General features: G+C 59.9%; 2 protein-coding genes across 4 annotated transcripts in view; one reads left to right on the forward strand and one right to left on the reverse strand.

Annotated features, from left to right (window-relative positions):
- TMEM104 (transmembrane protein 104) overlaps nt 1-4145 on the forward strand; it is a 63117-nt gene extending 58972 nt beyond the window's left edge. For all 3 annotated transcript variants that reach the window (XM_023211871.2, XM_023211872.2, XM_023211873.2), the window contains one exon: nt 319-4145. In XM_023211871.2, coding sequence (XP_023067639.1) covers nt 319-1079 — 761 coding nt within the window. In that variant the 3' untranslated portion in view covers nt 1080-4145. The remainder of the gene's footprint in view (nt 1-318) is intronic.
- Nucleotides 4146-8432: 4287 nt separating this feature from the next.
- GRIN2C (glutamate ionotropic receptor NMDA type subunit 2C) lies at nt 8433-25116 on the reverse strand. The gene is made up of 12 exons (XM_023211870.1): nt 24724-25116; nt 19165-19578; nt 16527-17125; nt 16092-16206; nt 14992-15203; nt 14641-14806; nt 14215-14368; nt 12247-12372; nt 11732-11961; nt 11183-11343; nt 10492-10679; nt 8433-8909 (listed from the first exon to the last, which is right to left on the reverse strand). Exons 2-12 carry the CDS (start codon nt 19561-19563, stop codon nt 8638-8640), a joined length of 2622 nt encoding a protein of 873 aa, XP_023067638.1. The 5' UTR covers nt 19564-19578; nt 24724-25116; the 3' UTR covers nt 8433-8637.
- Nucleotides 25117-26729: the final 1613 nt, after the last annotated feature.

A 26729-nucleotide genomic window follows, 5' to 3' on the forward strand; every position in this document is an offset into this window, starting at 1 on the left:
TGCCTGCCCCAGGATTCGCCCTCCTCTAAGAAGACAGAGTTGCTACCTCTGCAAAGCCGGACCACCCTGCCCCTGGCCCCATTGCAACCCAGGCCCCTTGCTCAGCAGGGAGAGGGGAGAACAGGACAGAGAGGGTTGCAGGACCTTCCTCTGATGAGCAGCCACTGTTGAGCCACCCAAGAATAGGGATGCCTGAATGTGCATTTAATGACTCTTTCTCATGGGGCTATAGGCCCTGCAAAGGCGCCCCCCAGACCAGAAACTCAGGGTAGGGCTGTGCCTGTCTGCACTGGCTGACTCCCCTCTCTCGTTTCCCAGCTTTCGCCGTCATGATTGTGCTGGCCCTGGTCCGCATCGGGCATGGACAAGGGGAGGGGCACCCGCCCCTGGCCGACTTCTCGGGGGTCCGGAACCTGTTTGGGGTGTGCGTCTACTCCTTCATGTGCCAGCACTCTTTGCCGTCCCTCGTTACCCCGGTCTCCTCCAAGCGCCACCTCACAAGGCTGGTGTTCCTGGACTACCTGCTGATCCTGGCCTTCTACGGCCTCCTCTCCTTCACCGCCATCTTCTGCTTCCGCGGCGACAGCCTCATGGACATGTACACCCTCAACTTCGCGCGCTGTGACGTCGTGCGCCTGGCCGCTGTGCGCTTCTTCCTGGGCCTCTTCCCTGTCTTCACCATCAGCACCAACTTCCCCATCATTGCCGTGACCCTGCGCAACAACTGGAAGACGCTCTTCCACCGCGAGGGCGGCACGTACCCGTGGGTGGTGGACCGCGTCGTGTTTCCCACCATCACCCTGGTGCCGCCTGTGCTGGTGGCCTTCTGCACCCACGACCTGGAGTCGCTGGTGGGTATCACAGGGGCCTATGCGGGCACCGGCATCCAGTACGTCATCCCCGCCTTCCTGGTGTACCACTGCCGCAGGGACACCCAGCTGGCCTTTGGCTGTGGGGTCAGCAACAAGCACAGGTCCCCTTTCCGCCACACCTTCTGGGTGGGCTTCGTGCTGCTCTGGGCTTTCTCCTGCTTCATCTTTGTCACGGCCAATATCGTCCTCAGCGAGACCAAGCTCTGATGGCAGGACAGGCAGATCTAGTGACGGGAGGCATAGGGGCCCCAGCCCCACCCCTCGCCCGCAGAGCCCAGATTTAGTTGCTCCCAGGTCTTCATGGGGCAGGTGGGACTGCGGCTCTAGGGGAAACCCCCTGTCCAGCTGGGGGTCTTCTCCCCACCCCACCTTCCACCCAGTCCGCACCAGTCCTCACTCCCCCGGGCAGCTCTCCCACCAGGTCCTCCTGCCTGGGTGACACATGGCTGCTCCCAAGTTCTAGGACTCATGACTGGAATCACACCCCTCTCCTACATCTTCCAACATGTTCACCGCCACCCCACCTCCACGGCGGGCTCCTCCCTGCACGGTGGGAGATGCAGTGCTGGCACTGCCATCCTTTGTCCCAGACCCATGCCCCTCCCCTCTCCAGCCCTGTCCTGCGTCCTTGTCTAAGAAACCTCCGCTAGCAACTGCGGCCTCTTCAGAGGCAAATCCCAGGCTGGAAGCATCCTAGCCAGGCCTGCCTGTGACAGCAGGGCCCACCCTCCCACCAGGCCTGGGAGGCGCTAGGCGCCACCTCAGAGAGGGCCTGGCTGGCCCCATGACAAGAACAAGAAGTGCTAACTGGTACCAGAGTCCCCAGATAGAGCTGCGAGGGCCCTCGCTGTGGGCGCGAGCTCAGGAGTAGCAGGCTGGATGGAGCGTCCCTTCTATAGGGACACAGCCGCCTGCCAGCTGGACCTAAAGTCTGGAGCTTGTCCCTGAAAGGGACCGTCTGCTGCCCTCGCTGCCCCGTTGGCGCCCTCAGGGCCTCTCGCAGTGCGGATGGTCCTACTAGAGGGCAGCCATCCCCACCTGGCACCTCAGCGGCTTGGCGGTGACATGGCAGTGGGAGGGCTCTGAGGTTCCCACCCTGACAGTGGGAGGGCTGCCCGTGCTCCCATTCCAACGCTAAAGGCAGCTCCCTTAGGGGCTGGGTGTGGGTGCTCAGTGTTCACGCTATGTCCCTTGGGCAATGTGGGGTTGGATGGGGCCCCCGCTGCCATTCCCATGGAAGGAGGCCAGGTCCCTAGCCACCTCCCACTCAGCCATGCACGCACTTGCTGGGCTGGCCTCCTAGGAAACACAGGTGACTCGAATGAACTCTGTATTTTCAACGTGCCTTCTACTGCTTCAGGACCTGGGGGTCCCCCTGACCCTCACTGGCTTGCCCCCAGCCCTGGTCCCACCTGTCCTGGAGCCGCCTCTCTGGGGTGGGTCTCAGGCCCGACCCCTCCCTCTTTTGAGTTCAGTGCCTTGCTCAGCCCCTCCCCTGTATCTCGGCGTCTTCAGACCTCTGACAGAGCGACGATGTAGGGTCTCCTGGGGCCCAAGGGTCTCAAGGTCAGGGGATGTGGGATTTGCAGGGAACGCGGGGAGTCCACAGGCTGCGCCACCTCTGCCCTGGCAGCTGAAGCCTGGGAGAGTGCCTGTGCGGTGTGATTGGCCTCCGCCCGCTTTCTCTCTGCCAACGCACCTCGGCGCTTCTCACAGCTTGTCCCCACGTGTCATTTTCCATCCACCGGAAAAAAAAAAAATGCCCCTTCTCCATCTGCCATTGCGGCTTCCTCCCAGGAGACCCCTCAGGATAGGTAGAGCAGGGGCCTGCAGTGGTCAGGCCAAGAGCAAGGAAGACCTGGCTGCACCCCTGTGGCTGAAAACTCAAAACGTCTGGAATTACCCTTCTCCAATTACGTTCCCTCTTGCTTAAAGACAAAGTTGATTAAATCATCCTGCCACCCCAGACTCCAAACCAAATCTTGGACGCAAATTCATGAGCTTCATAAAGCCCAGGTTAATTTATGTAACAGTCTGGAACCGCCCAGCCATGGAGTCAGTGGCCATGCTCCCCGCCACCTCTGAGCTGGGGCAGCCCCGGCCCTGGAGGGAACTGGCCCACAGTGACCACATCGCTGCTGCCAAGTGGGGACCCTCACCACTGCCGTTGTCTAGCTGCTTTGCTCCTCCGTGTCCTCCTGCTGTAAGTCAGATGAGGTCACCTTCCTCTCCATCGATGCCAGGCTTCTGCCGCTGACGGCCAATGGGGCTTGGGGCAGGGGCAGAGAAACCCAACAGCAAGACAGCCCCGGGTGATGCTGGCTCTCCACGTGCATCAGGCACATTTCACTGCAGCCATCATCAACTTGGCAAAGTAGGCAAGTTCAGCTTGTGGTTTCCATATTGCAGATGGGCCCCCGAGGTCAGTGGTGGGGAGAGCAGAAAAGGATGCCAGCCCAGCCTGGCCCCGGAGCAGGTGTCGCTGTGGAGGAAAGCTTAAACTCAGCAGCCTCTACCCAACGTCTGCCACCTGCATGGCCCCAGATGCCCCCAGGGCAGACCAGGTCAAGGTGGTAGTAAACTTTCTTTGCCTCCCTCCCCACAGAAGCACCAGACCCATCTGAGCCCCAGAGCCTCGTGCCGGCAGCTCCTGGCTGTTCCTCACCTGAGGCTAGAGCAGCAGCTGCTGGCTTACAGATGGGCCGGATAGCAGGTGACAGACTGGGAGGCACTGCTGGGTGGTGGAGGTGGGCAGTGGCACCATGATGGGCCCTTAGCCACATAGCCGTCCTCACCACGGGACCAGGAGCAGCCTCGGCAACAGGCAGAGGCCAGAGTGGTGGGGAGGACAGGGGCTGCTGCCCCGCTCCTGGAAAGCCACTGCGGAGGGGCAGTGGCTGGCAGTGCCAGGCCCGGGGGAAGTGGAAGCGTCCTGTCTGGGGCCATATTCCCAAGCAAGGGTGACCCATGGTTAAGGGCCCCATGGTTAAAGTTGGAGAGAGCTTGGGATCCCCTCCACCTGGGGCCGATGGTGTTGATTGCAGACTGGAGGGATAACCTCTGCTGTGCGTCATTATATGCCAGGCATGGCATTGGGTACTTTCTGCATGGGCCAGGCAGCTGGGCCTGCCATTTGCAGGCAGCGAGCCTCCGTGGTCTGTCCTTCCTCATTTGTAAAGTGGGGTAGCAGCAGCTACGTCACTGGCCAGTTGTGGGGATTAAAGTGCTGAGCTTAGTGCCCAGCACAAAATGCTCAATAAAGCTATTCAGTGACATCTGTTTCCCACATCACTCGCCAGACTAACTACTTGTAGCCAGGGATCCCCGACTCGTTAGGACTCCTGACACCTACTTGGTTTCATAGCCTCCTAATGAGTTGTCACTGGATTGCGATTTGGAAACAGAAGATTGGTCTGACTTGTCTGGAGTTCAGAGGGCTTTGGGGATAGGGGTTGTCTCTCGTTCCCCAGTCCCCTAGGAAACTTGAGGACAGTCCTTCCCTTTCAAAGAGCAGGATAGGCTAGGCTGGAGGGTCCTGACTGAATACATCAGCCTGCCTTTTTGCAAGCTCTGCCCTCCTCCCCTCCGCACACCTGGCTGCCTGCAAAAAGCTGGCTTGGGCTACAAGCCGCTCAGCTAGACACAAGGAAAAACAGCTACAGCAGCAACAGAAGGGACCCTAGTTAGTAAGATTTTCCTGCTCTGAGGCCAGCCACAAGGGCCTCTCTCTGTATCTCACCCAAAGAAAAAAAGTGGTATTTGAGCATGTGGGTTGCCAGGCCCTTGTTTATGACACTTTCACATCTATGGCCTTACTTATCTCTCCTCTCCCCTGCCACGCTTTCTTCCCTTCCTTTGGTGGTGCAGGAAGCCAGGCCAAGCTAGTTCTGAACTCAGGATGCATCCTTCCTGCTACCTGTCCCCCAGGATTCATAGTCTCCTGCCCCCGCCCCCAGATATATTCCTAGAGAAGGAACAAGGCAGCCCCCACCTGGCCCAGGGGCAGGGGCGGCCCTCAGAGCCAGCAGCAGGCTCAGTTCCACATTGGAGGCTCAGCTCTTAATGATCTTTCCAGTTCTTGGTTATTAATGATCTTGGGCAGAGAGCGGAGCAGCCCTCATCTCACAGCTCCTCCGGGCTACCTCACCTGCCACAGCCTTCCTCCCAGGGCCTAAGGCACACCCTGACTCCGGGAGGAGGAGGGGCTCGGTTCCAGGGGCTGGTGGCCAACAGTTAACCCTCGCACCACTAGTGGCTGCGACCAAGGTCAAGCTCCCTTCCAGAGTGCTGGCCTCCAACACTCACCTAGACAAACTCCCGGCCTGCTGTCCTGAACCTGGATCCAGCCCATGAAAACCCATAGGGTAGAGAGCATGAAATTGTAATGGACAGGGCCACCCACTCTTGGGGTACTCTCCTACCAAGAATGGAGGTGTGTCCCACCCTACCATTTCAGCTGCCTTCACCCCTAAAACTAACCCCCCAAAAAGTCCAGTTCTTACGGCCCCAACCCAAGCAATGGGGTCTTCATAGACTAAAGAGGCCATCCGGCTTCCTGGGAACCAGCAAGGAGCTATGGGGAAGGGCACTGGCAGAGACAGCCAGCACCGCCCCTCGGGCTTCCTCTCTGTCACGTGGAATTAGCCTCTGGTCTGCCTCCACGCAACTTGTCAGGACAGCCAGGGCTTGGCCTTTATATCCTCAGCTGTTAGAAAAGTGTCTGACAGAATCAATAGTTCCACTGTTTGTGGAACGGATAGAAGAATGAAAGCCTGCTTGCTCCACAGTCATCGTAGGGGGGATAAGTGTAATTGCAGATGTGAAAACATTGAAAATGGCAAGCAAAAGCCATCTTTTCAGATGGGCCAGAGGCAAAGATGTGTGATAGAAAAAGGAAGTGGGCTAGAAGCCCCAGAGGGAGGACAGGATGAGACCTCAGGCAGATTCTCCCACCACAGGAGTCCTGGCACCAGTGAGGCCAAGCTGTGCCTGACCCTGGCAGCCACCTGCACCAGGATTCCAGAGCCCAGGCAGTTCCGAGCCTCGCGTGTCAGAGACAACGCGGCCAGCCAGGGTTTAGCAAGCCTACAAGCTCCCTACCTTGCTCTGCCTCTGCCACCATGGCACTGTCAGGCTCCCCAGGGTGTCCCTGGCAGGGCGGGGCAGCCACCACCCCTGGCACAAGCCTCCCTTTTCAAGGAGACTGAGGGATGAATGCCATCCATCATCACCAGAGCCCCTGTGCTGAGCACACGTTACATCCGGTGCCAGGATGGGTGGGAGCTGGCCCTGAATACCAAGTGGCTTCTGCTGTCCAGAGCCCCCTCTCAGCCTCACCTCCTTCCCACATCCCTCCCAGACGCTCCCAAGGCTCCACCTCCCTGAGAGGGAGCTGCCCACCTGCTTTAGGCAAACACCCCACCTGGGATACTCCCATGATGCCCCTGTTGTCTACGGCCTGTGCTGTGCCCCTTCCAGAATGCAGAATGAAGCAACCAGGACCAGTGTGTTGTAAAAGGTTGGTTTAATGTCCCAGTGCTCTGATGAGAAGAAACTCCAGCCAGGTAGAGCAAGGATCAGGATGGCCCTGCCTCAACCACAAGTTCCAGTCTCCATGCCCACAGCAGCCATGACCAGTAACTGGCTAGCCCCAGGGCAGGGAGAGCCTCAGGGGTCTGACCCCCACAGCACACCCTCCTGGCAGAACTCTGCATGATAAGAGGACAGCAGAAGCCCAACCCTCACCACGATTTGAGGCTACTGAGGTCACTGATGACCATGGAAGATATCATCTGTTACTGGGGTCCCATGGCCAGGATTTCATGGTAGAAGCGAGAAAAGCCCAATCCTGCCTGCCGCTTAATCCTGACAGTGCCAGGCAGAGAATCCAGCTGGCTGGGAGCCTGAGTGGCTGATAACTCACACTTCTGACTCCAAACTGGAGATCCGCCTCCAGGTGCAGGGTCCCGGGAAGCCTTGTGTCCCACAGGCTACCCTGCTGACCTCGTCCGGTCTCCCACTGTCCCTGTAGCCTGTGCCCAGCCCCAGAGTTCTGCCCCTGTGCCCCAGAGGCCCCCAGGCCCCAGAGAGCCAGGAGCCATGGCTGACACAGGGTGGAAGGTGAGGACAGACAGCCCCCCAGCAAAACGGCAGGTGGGCGTGGGCGTGCAGGCAGACATGCTGTCTGTGCCGCCAGGCGGGGGCCTCTGCCTGCTCGCCCTCCTGGCAGGCCTCCCGGTAAGTCGGCAGGCACATCGACTGCGCCTGCGCCAAGCGCCTGCAGGCCGAGTGGCCGTCGGGGCGGGCGCAGGTGGGGCAGGTGCACCCAGCGGGCAGCAAGCTGGGCCGAGCGAAGGCCTCGGCCAGGGAGCTGGGCAGGGAAGCGTGGCGCGGGCGCGAGCCCCGGGCCCAAGCTGCGTGCAGCAGGGCCTCCCGCCGGGCCAGCTGCTCCAGCCCGAGCACCGGCAGGTCCTCCGGCTCCGGGTGCTCTGGGAAGAGCGGGAGGAAGGGGCGGCCGGATCTGTCGGCTCGAGGAAAGGAGCTGTAGTGACAGCGCGCGGGCGACAGGGGCCGCTCTGGGAGCGCGCGCCGCTCGGAGGCCGAGAGGTGCCTCCCGCAGTGCCCGGCCCGCACCGGCCACCGCGCCTCCCAGGCTGGGCGGCGCGGCACTCGGGAGACGTCGGGCAGGGGCGGCCCCGGCGTGGGGGGACGGCCCGGGGCCTGCGGAGCCCTGCGCACAAGCGCCGCGCGACCCCCGCCTGGCGGTCCCCAGCCCCTGGGGCTCGGCTCTGGGGGCGAGCCGGGGGTGGGCCGGCATGGGCTGGGGCCAGACCGCGGGGTCGGGCAGGGGGGCGGTGGGGGTGCACGGCGGCCGCCACCCCAGTTCTCGATGGTGCGAGTGGCGCGGTCCAGGGAGCTGCTCACGCCCGCCGTGGTCACCATGTCGCGGGCCGCCTGCAGCATCTTGAGCACGCTGGCCTGGGCCGAGCTGGCCGTGAGGTCCGGGCTGGGCTGCCGCGGTGGGCTGGCCAGGCTCTGCACCCCGCTGAAACAGCTGTAGATGCCCTGGGCGGTAGGGAGACGACAGGCCATGAGCAGCGCCCTCTGCTCAGGGACCCGCCACTATTGTCCCCGCCTGGTCCCAAGGCATCATCAGCCTTCTCTAAGTCTCAGGAAGCAGCTAACTGGGAAGCATCTCCCATGTGCCAGACACCGTGCTTTGCAGATGAATGAGTGGTCTGAGCGCCCAGGGTGACTCATTCTCCTAATCACTCTAGTTAGCACCTGGCACATGAAGGTTCCAACCTGGGCACACCTGTGGGGGGAGGGCTCTGCCCCTCTTCAACCCTGCCACCCTGGTGAGCCATGCCACTTCTCAGGACTTTGGCCTTTTTTTCTTTCTTTTTTTTTTTTTTTTTTTGACACAGGGTCTCACTCTGCTGCCCAGGCGGGAGTGCAGTGGTGCCATCTCGGCTCACTGCAACCTCTGCCTCCTGGGTTCAAGCGATCCTCCCAACTCAGCCTCCTGAGTAGCTGGGACTGCAGGCGCGCACCACCACGCCCAGCTCATTCTTTTATTTTCTGTAGAGATGGGGTTTTGCCATGTTGCCCAGGCTGGTCTCGAACTTCTGGACTCAAGGGATCCACTGGCCTAAGCCTCTCAAACTGTTGAGATTACAGGCATGAGCCACGAGCCCGGCCAGAACCTTGGTTTTACCTCTGGGAATGGGCCATGGCCAGCCTGTACTTATCTGGGTAGGTGCCCTTAAAGCTTTGGCTTGTGTGGGGAGGGACGGGCACCCACCCTGCTGAAAGCCAGCAGGAAGTCCAGCTGGGATGTGTTGGGCACCGAGTGGCGCAGCTTCCAGTAGACCAGGTGCTCCCAGGCGAAGACCAGCAGGGCCAGCCCCATGGCCACCAGCAGCATGTAGAAGACACCTGCCATGTTGTCGATGTCCAGCTTGCTGCTCATCACCTCGTTCTTCTCATTCTGGCAGATCCCCGAGAGCCACACTGTCTCCAGTTTCTGTGTCTCTCCTGGAGTTGAGCGGGGATACACATCTGGCTCAGGAAACCCCCCTATAAGCAACCCCCTCACAAAGCTCACCACAAGCCTGGAGTAAGAATGGATCTGGGGCCAGGGCGCCACCCACTTCTTCCTCAAGCGGACCACATGGGGATCTAGCCTGGCCCGGGCAGGGTGTTGGGGGCGGGGAGTGGAGAGTCAGTGAGCAAGGAAATAGGAAAGCAGGGTGCAGACTGGAGTGGGCAATGCTGGCCTTTGGGTCCTCCCCCTGTGCACCCCCAGTAAAGGCTTGTTGATTGGGTAAATGTTAACATTCATTCATTCACTCATCTTCATATACTTATTAACCGTCTACATGCCACTCATGGAGCTGGGCACACAGAGACAAAAGGCCTAGACTCCTAAGAGACACGCATTGTGATCACTATTATTATTATTATTATTATTATTATTATTATTATTATTATTATTATTATTATTGAGACAGTCATGCTCTGTCATCCAGGCTGGAGTGCAGTGGTGTGATCATGGCTCACTGCAGCCTGGATCTCCTAGGTTCGAGCGATCCTTCCACCTCAGCCCCCTGAGTGTCTGGGACTACAGGCACACCTCCACGCCTGGCTAATTTTTGTATCTTTTGTAGAGAGAGGGTATCCCCATGTTGTCCAGGCTGATCCCGATCTCCTAGACTTAAGCAGTCCCTCACACCTTGGCCTCCCAAAGTGCTGGGATTACAGGTATGGGCCACCTCACCTGGCCACTGTCATTATTATATGGTTTGAAAAATCAGATTTGTTATTTATTTATTTATTTATTTATTTTTGAGACAGGGTCTCACTCTGTCGCCCAGGCTGGAGTACAGTGGCACAATCATGGCTCACTGCAGCCTCAAACTCCTGGACTGAAGGGATCCTCCTGCCTCAGCCTCCCAAGTAGCTGGGATTATAGGTGTGTGCCTAATTTTTTAAAAATTTTATTTATAGAGACAGGATCTTGCTGTGTTGCCCAGGCTGGTCTCAAACTCTTGACTTCAAGTGATCCTCCCACCTCAGCCTCCCAAAGTGCTGGGGTTATAGCCATGAGCCACCACACCCAGTCTAGACCATGTCTTATCTAACAAGAATGGAACTCCTCTAAACACAAAGCTCTCCCTGGGTTTGGGGGCAGGCTGGGCTGGACCACTCACACATGTGGGACTAAGCAGATCCGTAATCTCAAGATGGCCATGGCGATACTATACCGAGCAAAGGCGGTGCTCATCTGGGAGAGATCATGGGAGGGATCTTAGGGAAGAAGAAAGGAGTTCAGCCACTCCACCTATCCACACCCCCACCATGAGGCCTGAGCCCCTTCCTGTCTTCCTGCCTTTGAGGGAGTCTCTAGGCCAGTTCCTGCTCCCTCCCTGCACACCTATCCCTTCCTCAAGTCTCTCTCCAGTTGCTCCTATACCTGCCCCCCTCAACTGCCCCAGCCTTTCACTCCCCAGAGACCTCTCCCTGCCCACAGGCCTTGGGAACTTGAGTGGTGGTGGAAATGCTGACAACCTTGGGCTCCACAGCCCACCCTGGGCATCCCAGCAGTGGCAGTACCCACCGTCCCCCAGGAACTGCAGGAGCGCCAGGTCTATGGCCCGCTTCCAGTGGGAGTCCTTCTGCATGGCGATGCCGTAGCCAGTGGTGGCAAAGACCTTGCCAGACCCAATGGTGACCAGCTTGCAGCCCTCGTCCTTGCCTGCCATGTAGTTGAGGACAGCAGCATCATAGATGAAGGCATCCAGCTTCCTGGGGACAGGCTGAGCCTCAGAGCTAGGGACCACATGGGAGGGGAGGGGACACCGAAACTGGGGCGTGACAGGGGTCTAAACCACATGAGCTTGTTGGGCACCCCCGGGAGGAACCAATAGGCAGAGCCTTGTCTGGTTGTCTGGGGTCCTGGATGCAGTGAGGACCCCTCCCACCCTCCTCCGCAGAGTGGCCAGGGGACTGTCTGTTCCCAGAAGACACCACCCTTTCTGCCCACCCCCTCCAGGCTCCTAAGGCTCAGAGGATGTCCCAGCCACCACCTCAGGCTGAGGCTGAACTTCGGTCGGCACCACAGCTATGTTCTGAGACACATGGTGGCCTTCCATTTTTGCCTCAAGCTCCACTCTGCCCCAAGATCTCCTCCCTCCAACCCTAGGAGTCCTGCAGGGCAGCTCAGTCCCACTGTCCCTACATTGAGAGCTAAGGCTGGTCACTGGGGAGACACGTGGATGGAGACAGCGGGTGCAGGGCTGGGGACCCACCCCATCTTGAGGCTGGTGAGCGCATCCTCCACCGAGCGCTGGTTGAACTTGACCATGTGGGTGTGCATGTCACGGTAGTTACTGCGGATGTTCCGCTCTGTGCTGCCGTTGGGCACCGTGCCAAAGCGGAAAGGTGGGTACTGATCTTGAGGCCGCTGAAACTGCAGGTGGAGGGCAGCAGCCAGTCACAACCCTTCCTCCAGCCTTCTAGGCACCAAAGCCCCAAACCCACCCCAGAGCCCAGCCCCACAGTGTGGACTTGCATAGTCAGAGCAGAAGGTCTTAAAGGCTGTCTAGGCCACTCCTGTGTTTTCCAAATGGAGACTCTGAGGCCCAAGACAGGGAGAGACTTACCCAAAGCCTCTCAGTCGGTGACCCTGAGCCATCTCTTGCCCCAGCCCCCAGCCCCTCCTCAGCAGGCCCTGAAGCTTCTTCCTGCCCCAGCCTCCAGCTCAAATTCCCCAGACTCTGACTGTCCTGGGTCTGCCCACTCACGGCCTGTCTCTACCCTCAGTGTCCCCCCACCCCCACCAGCTGTGGCCCCACAACCTTCTTGTCACTGAGGCCCGACACAGTGTCGATGTATTGCTCCTGGATCATGAAGGCGGCCAGGTTGGCCGTGTAGCTGGCGAGGAAGATGACAGCAAAGAAGGCCCAGACCAGAACCATGATCTTGCTGGTGGTGCCCCGCGGGTTCTCGATCGGCACCGAGTTGTTGAAGACCAGCGCCCACAGCAGCCACACGGACTTGCCGATGGTGAAAGATGGGCCCCCGGACTCTGGGGGCAAGAGGGGGATGCTGGGGCTCCTCCTGCCCACCATGAAAGGGCTCAGGGCTCAGCCTGGCCTTGGGGGGGACCTGTCCCTGGCCATTCCCTCACCAGGTCAAGTGAGCTCGCCCATGTGTGCGTGTCTGTGTGTGTGTGTGACCTGACTGGCCCCCAGCATGTGTCATCCAAAGGCAAGGGACCTCCCAAAGGTATTTTCTGGAGGACCCACTGCCCCGAGCCCAACCCTCAGGGAGCCCAGGCCCGCCCCTCCTGCCAGGTCCAGGCGAGGCTTACTCTTGCCTCTAGTGAGGTTCTGGTTGTAGCTGACGGGGCTGAAGTACTCGAACATGAAGACGGTGATGGCCACCACGGTGAGGCACATGACAAACATCATCACCCATACTGCAGGGCTGTATGGCTCTGGGGACAGAGGGAGGCAGTTCAGAGGCCTCCGCATGTTCCCTGTCCCTGCCCCCAGCCCAGAAGCACTGGGTGGAGACAGGTGGGGTCCACGTGGTCAAAGTAGGGGCCCACCAGCTCTGCGGACCCAGCCAAGGGGGCCCCTGACTCAGAGCAGCAGAGCCCCAGGAGAGGCCCCCAAAAGAGGTCAGGATCTCCAGCATCCTTGGTCTGCCCCCGCCCCCCACTTCCCTGGGACAGGTACAAGTCACCCACCCGAAGAAACGTTCTTTTGACTTCACAACCCCTGCCTGGCCCCAGGTGGATGATCTGGTGCTTCCGCCTAGAATCAGGGCCCCTGAGGCCAAGTCTTACTCCTCATCCTACCAACATGGAAACCCGTGCCCAGGGAACTGGAGAGACCCACCCCAGGCCTCGGACAAGACTGTTTCTATCTCCTAGAGTAAGAAATCACTACTGCTGGCTGGGCTTGGTGGCTCTCACCTGTAATCTCAGCACTCGGGGAGGACGAGGTTGGCAGATCACCTGAGATCAGGAGTTCATGACCAGCCTGGCCAGCATGGTGAAACCCCGTCTCTACTAAAAATACAAAAATTAGCCAGGCATGGTGACACATGCCTGTAGTCCCAGCTACTCAGGAGGCTGAGGCAGGAGAATCACTTGAACCCGGGAGGCATCAGTTGCAGTGAGCTGAGATTGCACCACTGCACTCCAGCCTGGGCAACAGAGCGAGACTCAGTCTCAAAAAAAAGAAAGAAAAGAAATCACTATTGTTGGCCAGGTGCAGTGGCTCACACCTGTAATCCCAGCATTTTGGGAGGCTGAGGCATGTGGACTGCTTGAGTCCAGGAGTTTGGAGACCAGCCTGGGCAACATAGTGAAAACCTGTCTCTACACAAAATACAAAAATTAGCCAGGTGTGGCGGCATGCACCTGTGGTCCCAGCTACTCAAGAGGCTGAGGTGGGAGGATCACTTGAGCCCAGGAGTTCCAGGCTGTAGTGAGCCGAGATGGCACCACTGCACTCCAGCCTGGGTGACAGAGGAAGACCCCATCTTAAAAAAAAACAAAAAAAAAAAAAAAAAGGAAAGAAGAAGAAGAAAGAAAGAGAGGGAAGGAGAGAGGGAGACAGGGAGGAAGAGAAATCACTCCTGCCATGAGCCCTTGCTATGCTATGAAGTGGGTTTTTTTCTCTCTCTTCCATGGCTGAGGAGCCTGCTCAGAGAGGTTCTGTGGCTTGCCCAAGGCCACACAGTAGGACGGGGCAGAGCCGGGGTTTTCACTCCTGCCTGGCCAGCCTCAGCTCTTCCCCTGCCCCTTGCCTGTGCTCACAGCTCTCTGCCACCTCACACTGCATGTCCCACGTGACCTCTGACTGGGCACTGTGGGAAGGCAAGGACTATGGCTGTAGCCCCAGGACCCAGCATGGGACCTGGCTGCCCAACCAATGCTGGACTCCTCACCCCGGAAGCAACACACCTCTTCCCACACTACACTCACTCCTCAACTCCCCACGGGCCTCCCCCACGTGTTCCACGGTCCTGGCCCATGGCCCATCCTGAGGCCAGCCTGCCTGCCAAGTTTTCCTGTCACTCACAGTGGCAGCGTGACCCATCCCACACTCCCAACGCCCCCCTCGCCTGGCAGCCATACCTAGAACCGAACACCGACCTCACTTCTCCCGTCTCCTTTCCACTCACCTCCAGCCAGCCTCCAAGACCCAAGGCTGCTGTGCTTGGCCTCTGAGAGCCCACTCAACTCCCCATCTCCACCCAAGTTGTACACACCCTCCTTGTGGGTCCCTCTGGCCCCGAAGCCATCTCTGCCCACCCTGGGCCTCACCCAGGAAGGCCGAGGGGGAGACGGTGCCATTGCTGCGAGCCACCATCACACTGATGCCCGTCTCCACGAAGGGCACAGAGAAGTCTACGATCTCGGAGCGCTCCTCATTGATGGTGAGGGAGCCGATGGCCATGTCTGCCCGCTTGTAGTACACCTGGGGGCCGGACGCCACGGAGGTTTGGAAAAAGGGCTCCCGAGGGGTAGACACACTTCACAGGCACCTCCAGGCACCCCTTCTAACACCCACCGGCTAAATCAGTCATTCCCTCTGGGGCCCTCAGAGCTCAGCTTTCAGTACTGACCATCCCAGGAGTCATCACTGGTGATAGCCCATGCCCCCCTCTAGAGGGCATCTGAGAGCCGCATGGGGCCTGGGCAGCAGGCAGACAGGCAGGGCAGGTGAGGAGGGAGTGGGGTGGGGCCTACCTCCCCAATCATGCCGTTCCATACGCCGCGCACCCGCTTGCCATGCTTGCCGTTGGTCACCAGGTACAGGTCGTAGGAGAATTTGACCACCCTGGCCAGCTTCTTGAGGATGTCGATGCAGAATCCCTTACAACAGAGCTTGGTGTAGGGGGCCACGTCCCCGCTGCTGCAGTCATGCCACCATGAGACCACCGGGAGTTAGAGCACGTCGTGGCCCAGTCCCTCCCCAGCCGCTCCTCCCAGCCTGGCACGTGGACCCCTGCCCCACACCCAAGCATGAGACATACACGACACCTGACCATCACACAGCAGCACCCAGCTCACACCAGCCTCCCAGGGCACTCCGCAGACCTGAAGGTGTGGTTGCTCTGCCTGCGGCAGGGCACGGTGTTAGGGACGCAGCCTCCTGTGCCAGGGTCAGGGCTCTCCACAATGACAAAGGGCCTCTCTTCCAGCGTGGCCACCGTCAGGTGCCGACTGTCCACCACGGGCTGCAGAGAGGCACTGTAGCGAGGCCACACGGGGTACTTCATGTATAGGACGCCATGCTCCCAGCGCCCCACCTGTGGAGGGTGACAGTCTCAGCCTGGGACCTCCAGCCCTACAGCCCCCACCCTCTAGGTGGAGCCTGTCAGGGCCAAGAATCCCCCTCTGTCACCTGGGGACGCTGGGGCAGGTCAGAGTAGGGCTGCTCCTAGCAGCCTCCCCCAGCCCCGGGTCCCTGTGTTCTCCAATCCAGCTCCACACTGACCCACAGCGTCTTCCTAAAGCCCAGACCTGACCCTGTCTCACTCACTGTACTGGTCCCCTGACTTTGACAGAAAGTCCTTAGCTGAGCATTCAAGGCCCTTCATGCTCAGGTCCAGTGTCCCCCCATCACTCCTACCTCCTCAGTCTCCACAGCCCCAAACACACCCCTGCATCACTTAAAAATGCCCCAAACCCTTCTGCCTCTCTGTCTTCCAGGCTAACACCTCTTCCTGGTGGGCTCCTACTCAAACCTCCACAGCCCAGCTCAAATATCCCATCTTCTGTGGCCTCTTCCTCAGTTTCTTCCTTTGAAGGCAGAACTCATTCCTGTTCCTCATCTCCAATCCCACAATCTTTTGCACACGTCTACTCAAGCACTGATCTCTCCATATTGTTTACAAGCCTGTCTGGCCAGCATGGTCATGGGTTACTCCTGCAGGGGCAGGACCAGGAGATAGGAGCGCTTGAAATGTTCTAGAGTGGAGGGAAGCTGGGGTATATGGGAGCCCAGAGCAGGGCACCTCACCCACCCCGGGGCACCTGGAGGCTTCCCAATGGAGGAGATGTTTGTTTCAGCTGAGACCTGGAAGATGAGGGGTTGGATAAGGGACAGAGGGACTCTCTACTCAGCTGTGGGCACAAGAGGAGGCGGGGACAAAATGAGAGGACACTGAGGGCCCCTGGGCTCACCCCCTTCTCACCATCTCCCAGAGGCGGTGCCGGTTGAGGGCGATCACCACCATGGTGGGCTGGACCAGGTACCCACCAGGGCTGAAGGAGAAGTCTCGGCCCTCCCAGGTGACATTCAGTAGGTGCCTGCCAGAGGGGAGAAATGCCTGCAGCCCTGCCAAGGACCAGGCACCCCTGCCTCTGTCTCACTACCGCCACCGACAGCAGGTGGCCTTGATTGTGTTTATTGTTCAAAGTGCTTCCCTATATTGGCCCCACGATCCTTGCCACACCCTGACACCTGCTGTTTTTTCAGATGAAGACACTAAGGCCCAGACAGGTGGGGTAATGTGCCCCCAGGCACGCAGCTAGTGGGAGGTGTAGCTGGCCAGCCCAAGCTCACTGCCACCCAGGCCCCCTGAAGTGCTCCCCACCTCCCTAACCCTATGCCCCGGGCAGGCGCCCACCTGTAGAAGGCCTCCCGGGCAGGGCTGACGGGCCCAGGGTGAGCGCGGCAGTCCCCGGCCGGGGCTGGCAGGGTTCCGTGCTGGCGCCGGTAGCCGTGGGCGCCCAGGGCCAGAATGGCCACGCCGTCGCGGACCTTCTGGCGCAGGCTGAGGCGCCAGCTCTCGGTGACGACACTGATGAGGCCCACGGGAAAGGTGGCAGGGGGCGCATCGGTGCTGCCCAGCGCCAGGTTGGGCACCAGCCACACGTGGCCGGGCCCCACCAGGCCGGCCTGCGCCGCCTCGGCGAAGAGCACCTCGGCCTCTTCGCTCGAGCAGTAGGCCACGAACACGGGCGCGTCGAGCTGGCGCAGCAGGCGCTGGGTGCGCGCGCGCGGCCCTCCCGGGCCCAGCTCTAGCGTGACCACGTCCAGCAACCGCCAGCTCAGGTGGCTGGCGTCGGCGACAGCGCGCACGCCCTCCAGGAAGAGCGCGTGGCCCGGGTGCAGGCTGGTGATGACCGCGAAGGCGCTCCAGTCGTACTCTTCCAGCACCTTGAACAGCACCTGCAGCTGCTGCTCCAGGGACACGCCCAGCTGCAGGAAGGCGGAGCCCGGCTCCTGGGGGCGGGGCGGGGCCTGAGCCGGGGCGGGGCGGGCTGAGCCCCGCCTCGCGCCCCTTACTCGACCTCGGCCCCGCCATCCGCTCCCAGGCGCCCTTGCGCCGGTGGATGCTCCGCATTCCTGGAGTCCCCTGGCCTGCGCCTCCCGCCCCAACGTGGTTCCCCGCTGCCCATTAGCATGGTCATGCCCGGCCCCCAGCCCACCACGCTGGCCCGCAGACCCGCAGCATCAGCACCACCGGGGAGTTTGTCAGAAATGCAGATTCTCAGGTCGCACCCCACACCGACTGGATCGGAGTCGCTGGGTATGGCGCCTGGCATCTGTATTCTAACAAGCCCTTCAGTGGATCCTTGAGCCCGCTAGACTGAGAAGCGCTGCCCCAGACCACCTGAATCTGAATTCCAGGTGTCTGTATTTCCTAAGTGCACGATGAGGGTTGAGAGCCAGTGTCCTGAGATCTTACGCCGGGGCCCCAAGAGAACTGGGAAGCACCATCCTGGTCGGAGCCCTGAGGGTGGGAAAGCTCCTCTCCACCCCCTGCCACCACAAAAGCCCAAGGCACTGCCGGCTGGCACCGGGGCCAGCGCAGTCCCCTCCTAACTGGTCTCACTGCTGCCACTGTCCCAGTCTTTTAAAAAAGCAAATAAGGGAAAATTCAGAGGCCAAGCAATGCAGTTTCTTCAACAAACAAATTGCAAGGAAAAAAGAGGGAGAGACAGAGGAGGGGCCCAGAGGTTGAGAGAAACTTAGAAGCCACACCAACCAACCGGCACGTGTGGACCTGATTTGGCTCTTGATTCGAGCAAACAGGCTGCAAAATAAACATTTATGACAGTTATGAGACAATGGGGAAATTTGAACATTGTCTGGATATTTGAAGGAATTTTTATTATTTTTTAGACGTGATGATGTATGGTGGTTTTACTTTCTTAATCCCTTATCTGCCAGGGATACATACTGAAATATTTATGGATGGAATAAGAGGATGCCTGGGCTTCGCTTCAAATTAACACAGAAGAAGGGAAAGGGGGTGGTGGTGAGGCTGGGGTGGATGACCAGAGCGAATGGGGGATATATAAGCCTTCCTTATGCTTTTTAATGTATACTCAAAATTCTTCATATAAAAATTAACGAAACAAAGGCAAATCAGATCCGTCTCTTGCCTCGACTCTCCTCTGCTCTTCCCTGAGTGGCTAGATTACCAGGGGCAGGTCTAGGAAGCTCACAGGGCTAAGGCGGGCACGGACCATGGCCACCGTCACAGCCCGCTTGCCCTGCCCTGGCTGCCCACTTGCTTAGGGAAAAGCCCAAATGTCTTCCCAGGTGGCCAGGCCCCCACCTCCTTCTCCAGGCTTTCCTCCAAAGCTCTGAGCTCCTTCCCCGCCTTGGGAACTTCATCCCACCTGCTCCTCTGCCTGGGCCTCTCCCCCTCCCCACTGACTCGCCCTTAGGCCCTCAGCCTAGACATCATTTCTCCAGAGACCTTCCCTGGCCAACACCCTATGCATGAGCCATGCGTGAGCTGCCTCACAGCATCCTGTGTTTTTCTTTCAGAATGCTTGTCCCAGTTGTAACTGCGGATGGGTGTGTGTTTGGAACGTTCTCCCCCAGTCCTGCAAGGGCAGGGCTGTTTCTGCCCCCCCAGGGCTCCAGGGTTCCCTGGAGTGCTCACCCCACAGGTGAACTACCACTGCCCGACCACCTCCACGCCCGCCGGCCCTCTGGGTCTTCACCCTGACCTAGGAAGCTGAGGGCAGCAGACAGGAGGAGGGCTGGGGCCTGAGCCCCGCAGCCGGAGGTGGGCCTGCACCCTGCCTACCCCTCATCCGGACACAATGTGAGGGCAGCCCAGAATGTCTCTCCTCTAGAACATGGGCTGTCATTCCCATAGCCATCTCCCCATCACCCACGTCATGCCCTCAGCCCCCACCTCCGTGCCGGTCCCGTCTAATCCCAGCTTCCCAGAGCCTAAGCACCCCCCGCCCCAGCCTGGCTCCAGGTCTGAGGCACGAGGGGACATGAGTTTGGACATGCACCTTGGGGGAGAGGACCACAGCGGAGCCTCCGCTGATGCTGAGGATGGGCACATGGGTCTGGGAGGAGATGAAGTCAAGGATCTGGGCCACCGCCTCGGTGCCCACGTTGTCCTCAAAGACAATGCCGTGGACGCGGGCAGCACCCAGGAGGCCGCAGATCTGGGTGAGGAGGCTGCTGGGGTTGGTGTTGTTGACCCCCACTGTGAGCGGCTGGATCTCCAGGGGCAGGTCCAGGAAGCTCTGGGGGGTGAGGCGGGCACGGACCTGGGCCTGGGGCGGCCCTGAGCTGCCAAACACCACGGCCACCGTCATGCCCTGCTCGCCCTGCCCCGGCCCCGGCCCCGCCCAGGCACCGAAGAGCGAGGTGAGCAACAGGGCCGGCCCCAGGGCCCCACCCATGTCCACCGGAGGGTCCTGCGGAGAGACCAGGACAAGCACAGGTAGGGAAACAGGTTTGGAGCGAGGTGGATGGGCAGGCAGGAGGGGAGAGGGGTGGATGGACAGGCAGGAGGGGAGAGGGGTGGATGGACAGGCAGGAGGGGAGAGAGGTGGATGGACAGGCAGGAGGGACAGAGGGGCACACATACAGAAGATGAAAGAGAAGAAGGGAAAACCTCCCTCTCCCAACAGAGGTGGAGAGAGAGGGAGACAGACAGACACAGACAAAGAGAAAGAGACAGAGGTTAGTTGAGCATCCCAAGGTCATCCCAGAAGAGCAAGGGCCGGGGAAGAAGAGGAGCCACGACCGGGACCCAACCCTCCAGTCTACCGATGAACTGCACACTTGGCTGGAAAGGCAAGGCCTTCCGAAACTCAGCCACCGGGCTCTGCCCTAGGAAGTTATACTGAAAATGCTAGTCTGGGGTTCAAGTGCATGGATTTGAGTCAGACAGATCTGAGTTCATGTCCCAGTTCTGCCACTAACTGGCTGTGTGATCTTAGGGAAGTCACTTAGCCTCTCTGAGCCATGTTTTTTTGCCTGAAATCATCACAGCAATGTGGGGACTTAGATGAGCTAACAGGCTATTTGCTGGGATTAGTGACTTTATCCTGCAGGTGACAGGCCCCCAGCCAGGTGAAGGAAGACAGCTCTTGCATCACCCTCAACCCCCCGCCCCGTCACCATTCCTCTCTGTAGTCTAAACAGGATCTTCCATCTGTCTCTCACCAGGACCTGTGCTACTGGTCAGTGTGCCCTGCTTGCCATGGGGCCAGCCCCAAGGGCCCTCCTCTGCATGGCTCTGCCTGGCACAGAGGGCCCTCCTCTTCATGGCTCTGCCTGGCACAGAGCCCCCTCCTCCTGAGCACTGGACGTCACTACAGCCCTTCCTTCTGTGGCCTCAGCTAGTAGCAGCTCTTACGCAGCAGGGTGCAACAGCGCTGACTTGTTCAGAGCTCAGGGGTACCCGAAACCCCAAGCTGCTGAGCTGGGGTTTGGTCTCGTTTCACATGAGCTTGTGGGCTGGCCTCTCAGGCCATCACTGGCGTGCAGGATCTTTTTTAACCCGATCCAGGGGCCTGACATGTATCCTTGCTAAATGTCATTATTTTGGATTGGGACCAAGAGCCACAGCAGTGAGGGTAACGCAAAGCCTCCGTGGAGTGGTGCCCGCGGATGTTGCTCTCCCTCCCAGCTGGCCATCGGCCACAGCACTGCCACCTCTTCCATCTTCATCACATCCCCAACAAAACTTCTGAGCAGGGGAGACCTAAAGGGTGGACAGGATGAGTCTGCCACTCTAGCCCTTCCACCTCCCCCAGGATCTGCACATTTCTGCTACAGAAATGCTCACGAAAATCAAGAAGTTGCCAGAAACCACGCCTCGGAAAGGCAGATGCCCTTCAGGGCTGGGGCCCGAGACAATGGCTGGGCAGGCTCCAGCTTTCTCACAGGGCCTTCCTTTTGCCTGCCACCAAATTTCTCTTTTTTTAATCCAAAACCTAATGTCTTACAGATATATGGGCCTTCTTGGGTCTCTAGTTCTCTCTAAGGAATCCAGAGAGCAGGGAAGTGCAAGAGGCTACCGGGAACATTCAGGAAAGTTCCTCTTCTCCCCAAGGTGGCACTGAAAGGATCCCTCCAGGGGAACCCACTAGACTCACTTTAGTGCAGAAACATAAATTGGCCCATGTGTGCTGAGCCCCTTCCCTGCAGTAGGCACTGGATGGTGGAATGTCCCTATGGGTGAGACATGGTCCCTCCCCTCCAGGAACTTAGAGTCAAATCTGCAGAATGAGCATGCTGCTGTTAGCACCTCCAACCTCATTTTTTTCTAAATGTATTTCTCTTTCCACCCTTCCCTCCCTACTTCCCTCAAACTTCCCAGCCTCCCCCTCAAGACATTCTCTTAGCTAAGGATCTAGAGCTCATTCACGGGAAGGCATAAAGGACTGATAATAGCTGAAAGGGTTCTCATTCCCAAGAAAGAGGTAGTTGAGCCTTAAGCTAAAGTGCCAGGTGGTAGAATTTCAGGCTAAGAAGACAGGAGTTTTGGCAAGGAAGGGAATATTGTTCTCATGTTAGTGCCCTTGAAGTCTTCCCATGTGTATGGTTCCCTAGTACAGTGACACAGAAGGGACAGAATTGACAGCCCAGAGACATGTTTGAGTCTGGCATGGGATCGATCAATGCCATGCCATGCCTCAGCTACCACCACCAATCAGGGATGTCAAATCTCGACCACAAAGGACACTGACATGCTTGTCGCTCCCCTTGTAAGGCCTCTGTGTGCCCACCTCTGCCCACACCTCCAGGTCCTAGAGGTTCCTTGCCCTCTGGGGAGCCCCAAACCTCCTACCACCACTGCCTCCCAGTAATAAGCTCTAGATCTGTGCTGCCCAGTATAGGAGCCACCAGTCATACACGACTATTGGGTACCGGAAACATCTCTCACCCAAACGGATGTTGCTACCAGTATAAAATTTCATCCCACACTGCACACCGAAGACAATAGGGAAAAAGAAGGTAAAAATCTCATAAACATTTGTATCTTAATTACATGTTGAAATAATAACATTTGGGGTATGTTTAGTCAAGGAAAATATACTATTAAAATTAATGCCACCTGTTTCTTTCTATTTGTTTTAATGTGGTTACTAGAAAATTTTAAATTGCACTTGTGGCTCCCATTTTATGTATTTATTTATTTTACTTCTCTGGACAGTGTTACCCTGGATGAAGGGCCCAGGCTCCTCAACTGCAAAGGGGCAGAATAAGCAGTCTGCCATGAGCATCTCCAACCTCCTTCTTCTAAATGTATCTCTCTTTCCACCAATAGCCTGCCCTCCCTACTCCCCTCAAGCTTCCAGCCTCCCCAGTCAAGACCTTTTCTTAACCAAGGACCTAGAGCTCATTCACGTGCAGGAATAAGGGTCTGATAACAGCTGAAAGTGTTCTCGTTCCCACTCTCTCCAATAGGAAGGCATCCTCCTGGGCTGGGGACACCAGAGACTCTCTCCAAAGGGAAGGTGTCCTCCTGGGCTGGGAGGGCAGGAGTTGAGGCAGGTTGTACCTCTAACCAAGGGGCCTAAAATGGGGGAGGGATCCCAGAATACCTCCAGAGAGAGGGGCCAAAACTAGGTAAGTTTCTGGGCTCCAAATAGCAAGGGGCAGACTCAAGGAGCTTCTGACGTCTGTCTTATTACCCTGTCTAACCCAGCCGTCCGACAGAGGTAGGAGGGACAAACCCTGCTCTGCCCCACCACAATCTCCTCCCCGGCCTCCCCCCCCCCCCCCCCCATCTACCCACCCCCGCCAGCCCCACTGCACTGCTGAAGCCTCCCTCCAGCCACTGCTCCCTCCTCACACGGGACAGCTACTCCCCGGTGCCCACAAATGAAGTCCGGACAGCTTAGTCCCACAGATGCACCCTGACCACAACCAACCATCCTCCCATCCCTGGAGCCCACAGCTCTGCCAGTCTGCTGGCCAAACAGCCCCACTCTGCCCTCGTCTCCAGGCCTTGTTCCAGCATCCCCCAGGCTGGAACGTACTCATCCCAACAAAAGTCTACTCTCCTTCAGGGCCCAGCTGAAATCCCTCTCCCACAGGCACCTGCCTCCATGCTTCAGGCTCCAGGCGCAGGGTCTGTCGCCAGGCTGGGGCAGCTGCCCTTCTTCCCCTTGCCCTGGCTTCCCCTCCTGGGTGGGGAGCTCTGTGCAGTAGTCCCCTCCACCCCTCCATTCTGTCCTGCGGCAGCTGTGTGTGTGCACTCATGAACACCCTGCCCCACACGGGACTGCGAGCTCCTTGAGGGCAGACACATGGTCTCAGAGACCTCTGCCCACCCACCCACTCAAGGTCTCACCCCTTCCACAAACAGCCCTTAAACTAATGTTTGACGAACACAGAGATCCCCAAAGAGCCCCAGAGAGGATGGCAGTGGTCAATCCTTCAGGACACAGCAGCATCTGGAAGGGTCTGAGCACCTTCCCAGGCTGGGGGCCTTCTTCCTGGGTCCCCGCAGCTCAGCCAGATCCCCTGGCACAGACCTGCACGCACATGCACACTCCCGCACTCACACCGGCTCACATCGGAGATACCGATGGCTCCCCCTCTCCCAGGCTAGGAAACTTGGTAGCTGGAGTCCTCCCCACCCACCAGCAGAACCCCGGACCCCCTGCCCTTCCGGTGAGCCGCCCTTCCTTTGCCGTCGGGTTTCCTTCCCTCCTTTTTGCCCAGCCAAAACCCGAACCCAGGCGCCAGGGGAGGGGACCGCCGTTCTAGTATGCCCCACTGCTGGGGGCACGGAGTTCTCGCTCCTGCAAGGCTACGGCCCCCAGTCTCCGCTGACCAAGCCCGGACTCCCCCAGGCCCCCGGGACGCCCCGCCCCCTCCCCTCCGCAGGAATCTCTTACACTCGGGCTGTGAAGTTCGGGGTATTTTTAGGCCGGCGATAAATAATTCACAGGGAACGTGGCATCAGGCTCCCCCCGCGGGAGGAGGGGGCGCGAGCAGCGAGAGCCACCGTCACCCGCGGCTCAAGGACACTCGCGATGCGGCGGCGGCGGCGGCGGCGGCTCCGGGCGGGGACCCGCGCCACGCCTCCTGGCGGCAGAGCTGGGCACCACGCACCCGGCGCCCCCCGCCCCACGCTGTCCCCCGCCGGCGTCCGCGACTCCTGCGCCCCCACCCCTACTCCCCCAAGCTGGGTCGTGATCCTGAGCCCCGCAGTGGGGGGACCAAGCCAGTCTGGCAGGCGGCCCTGGTACCAGCCCAGGCCTGCCCCGGGGCCCTGGGCGAACCCAAGTGTCCCGGACCTTCCTACCTGCCCCTTGCACGCTCTTATTCTTCGGGAGTTTAGAAACAGGCTCAAAGTCACCAGCCCCGCCAAGACCTGGACGGGCTCCGAAATACAGCCAGCGGAATGGTACCCTCCCCAAATAAGTTTCTTTCCTCGATTTTCCTGTGGCCTGGGGTCAGGGACTGAACTAAGATGACGCCACCATCCGAGGGCTAGGGGACCGAGCCAGAAGTCCCCTTGGACTACCAGGGCTGGGAAACCGAGTGGACGAATAGGGTGGGCATCGGGGCCTGGCGGGAATTCCTGTCTTGCTCACCCAGTAGCTCCTTGCAGGGTCGCGGGACGCACCTGGAGGTTCAGGTTGCCTGGTGTCTTTGCTCCGTGTGTCCCCGCCTTGCCTGCCTAGGCAGGAAACAGGAGGCTCGGGGCTTCCCCTCCCCGCTGTCGGGGATCCTGGGTGAAGCCCCCAGAGACTGGCGCAGGCGGCTGGTGCGCAGCCAGGGCCCAGCGCCAGGTCACGCTCGCCCAGCGCCCTCTCTGCCTACCCTTCCCTTCGCGCTCTGGAAGCCCGGGAGCCGGGCACGGGCTAGCATCTGCAAGATGCCGCTACTCTGGAAGCCCACTCCGATTCTCCCAGGTCGCAGGAGGGAGAGACTTAGGCTGGGGCAGAGGAGATGGGGCAGAGCTGGAGGGAAGAGTCGGGACTCGCGGCGGGGGAAGGGGTCTGGGCGCCAAGGCAACTGTGCAGCAGGTGCCCAGCAGACCTGGGGAAACAGGGGCACTGGGCTGGGGAGCCGCACAGCCCCCTTTCGCCTTCTCGATTCCTTTCTAACCCCTCGGTCTGGTCGATCCCAGCCCTGGCCCTAGCTCCCTGCCCTGTTCCCCGCCCTCCGCCCCGGTGGCTTCCAGCAGCAACAGTTGGGGTCCGCGGCAGCCCAGACTCCCCCGCTCCTGCGGTGCCGCCGCGCCAGGCGAAGGAGGAGGGGGGCTCGGCGACCCCGGGGACGAACGTCTTGGGCGCTTCACCCGCATCCTTTTCGCACGTCCGCCGCGCGCCTGTCTCCTCGGCCTCTTCTTCACCTCCTCTCTGGCTGCCCGGGTCCAAACCCAAGGCCGGGTTCTCGAGGGTCTGGGTCCTCCAGCCGCCCCCTCCTTGCGCCCCGAGAGTCCTGCGCGGGCGCGACTCCCCCCGGGTGTCCCGCCTGTTTCCGCCGTCCTTGCTCGCGCGCCGCGGGAACCCAGCCCCAAGTTGGCGGCGAAGTTGGCGCCCCCCGCCCGCCGCCCACCACTCACCGAGAGAAAGGGGTGCTGCGCCCGCGCCGGCCGCCTCCCTCGCAGTGTCTGTCCCAGAGCCTCGGCCCCGGAGCGCTGGCGCGCTCAGTCTCAGCTCCGCGGGCGCTGGAGCCAGGGCGCGGCGGGGCGGGGGAGGGTGGCGCGGCCTGGCCGGCTGGCCCCAACCCGCCCCCGCGCCCCGCGACCCTCCCGAGGCTCCCACGGCGCCCGGCTCCTTCCCGGGCTGGTCTGCGCGCCGAGCCTCCTGCTCCCAGGGCTCGCAGCCGACCGTGCGGGAGCTTTCACCGCCGCCCGCGAGGGCCCGCCCCGCCGGGGCCCGCCGCCTCCGCCCCGGCTCGGCCAGTCGCCCCTCGATGCCCCTCCCGCCGCAGGCCGGGGCCCCTCTCCCCTCTCCGGGACCGCGTCCCCAGACCCGACACTCGGGGCAAGTGCGCCTCGGAGGAAACACCAGCCTGCCTGGAACCTGGGTTTGAGCCCGCAGCTCATGAGTGTGTGACCTTGGGCTAATTTCGAGGACCCCTCAGTTTATAAAGCGAGGCAGCATCTTGGGGGCTGCCATAAAAGGGAGTGAGCACTCTCCGGACACTGCAAACCCCCAGGGAGATCGAAGCACTATTTTTAAAGTCCAGTGGGTCTGACTGGAAACAGAGGCAGGAAGGCTTTATGGGCCCCGGGCTAGACTCGCCTGGGGCACCCAGAGGTACAGGGGACAAGCTGCTGCTCAGTCCCCCTGCTCCCATTTCTTCTCTTCTGTTTTGATTGCACTGAGGGCTCACCAGGGAGGGGGGTCCTGGTCCCAGGCAGCCCTAGTGTGGACAGAAGACAGGGAACCCGCGGCCACAGCAGGGCAGAGCGGAGAAAGGAAAGGTGTCTATGCCAGGCCTGGCTGCCGAGCCCCATCAAGCCCCCGAAAGGCCCCGGAGCAGGGAGCCGTCTCTGCAGCGCCACCTGGTGACGGCAGGGGAGCAACGGCCAGAAGGTGACCCCCGACCCCAACCCTTCCAAAAAAAGTCCCCCATTAACCATGGC

Source organism: Piliocolobus tephrosceles, chromosome 16 (assembly GCF_002776525.5).
Source record: "Piliocolobus tephrosceles isolate RC106 chromosome 16, ASM277652v3, whole genome shotgun sequence".
Classification (NCBI taxonomy): domain Eukaryota; kingdom Metazoa; phylum Chordata; class Mammalia; order Primates; family Cercopithecidae; genus Piliocolobus; species Piliocolobus tephrosceles.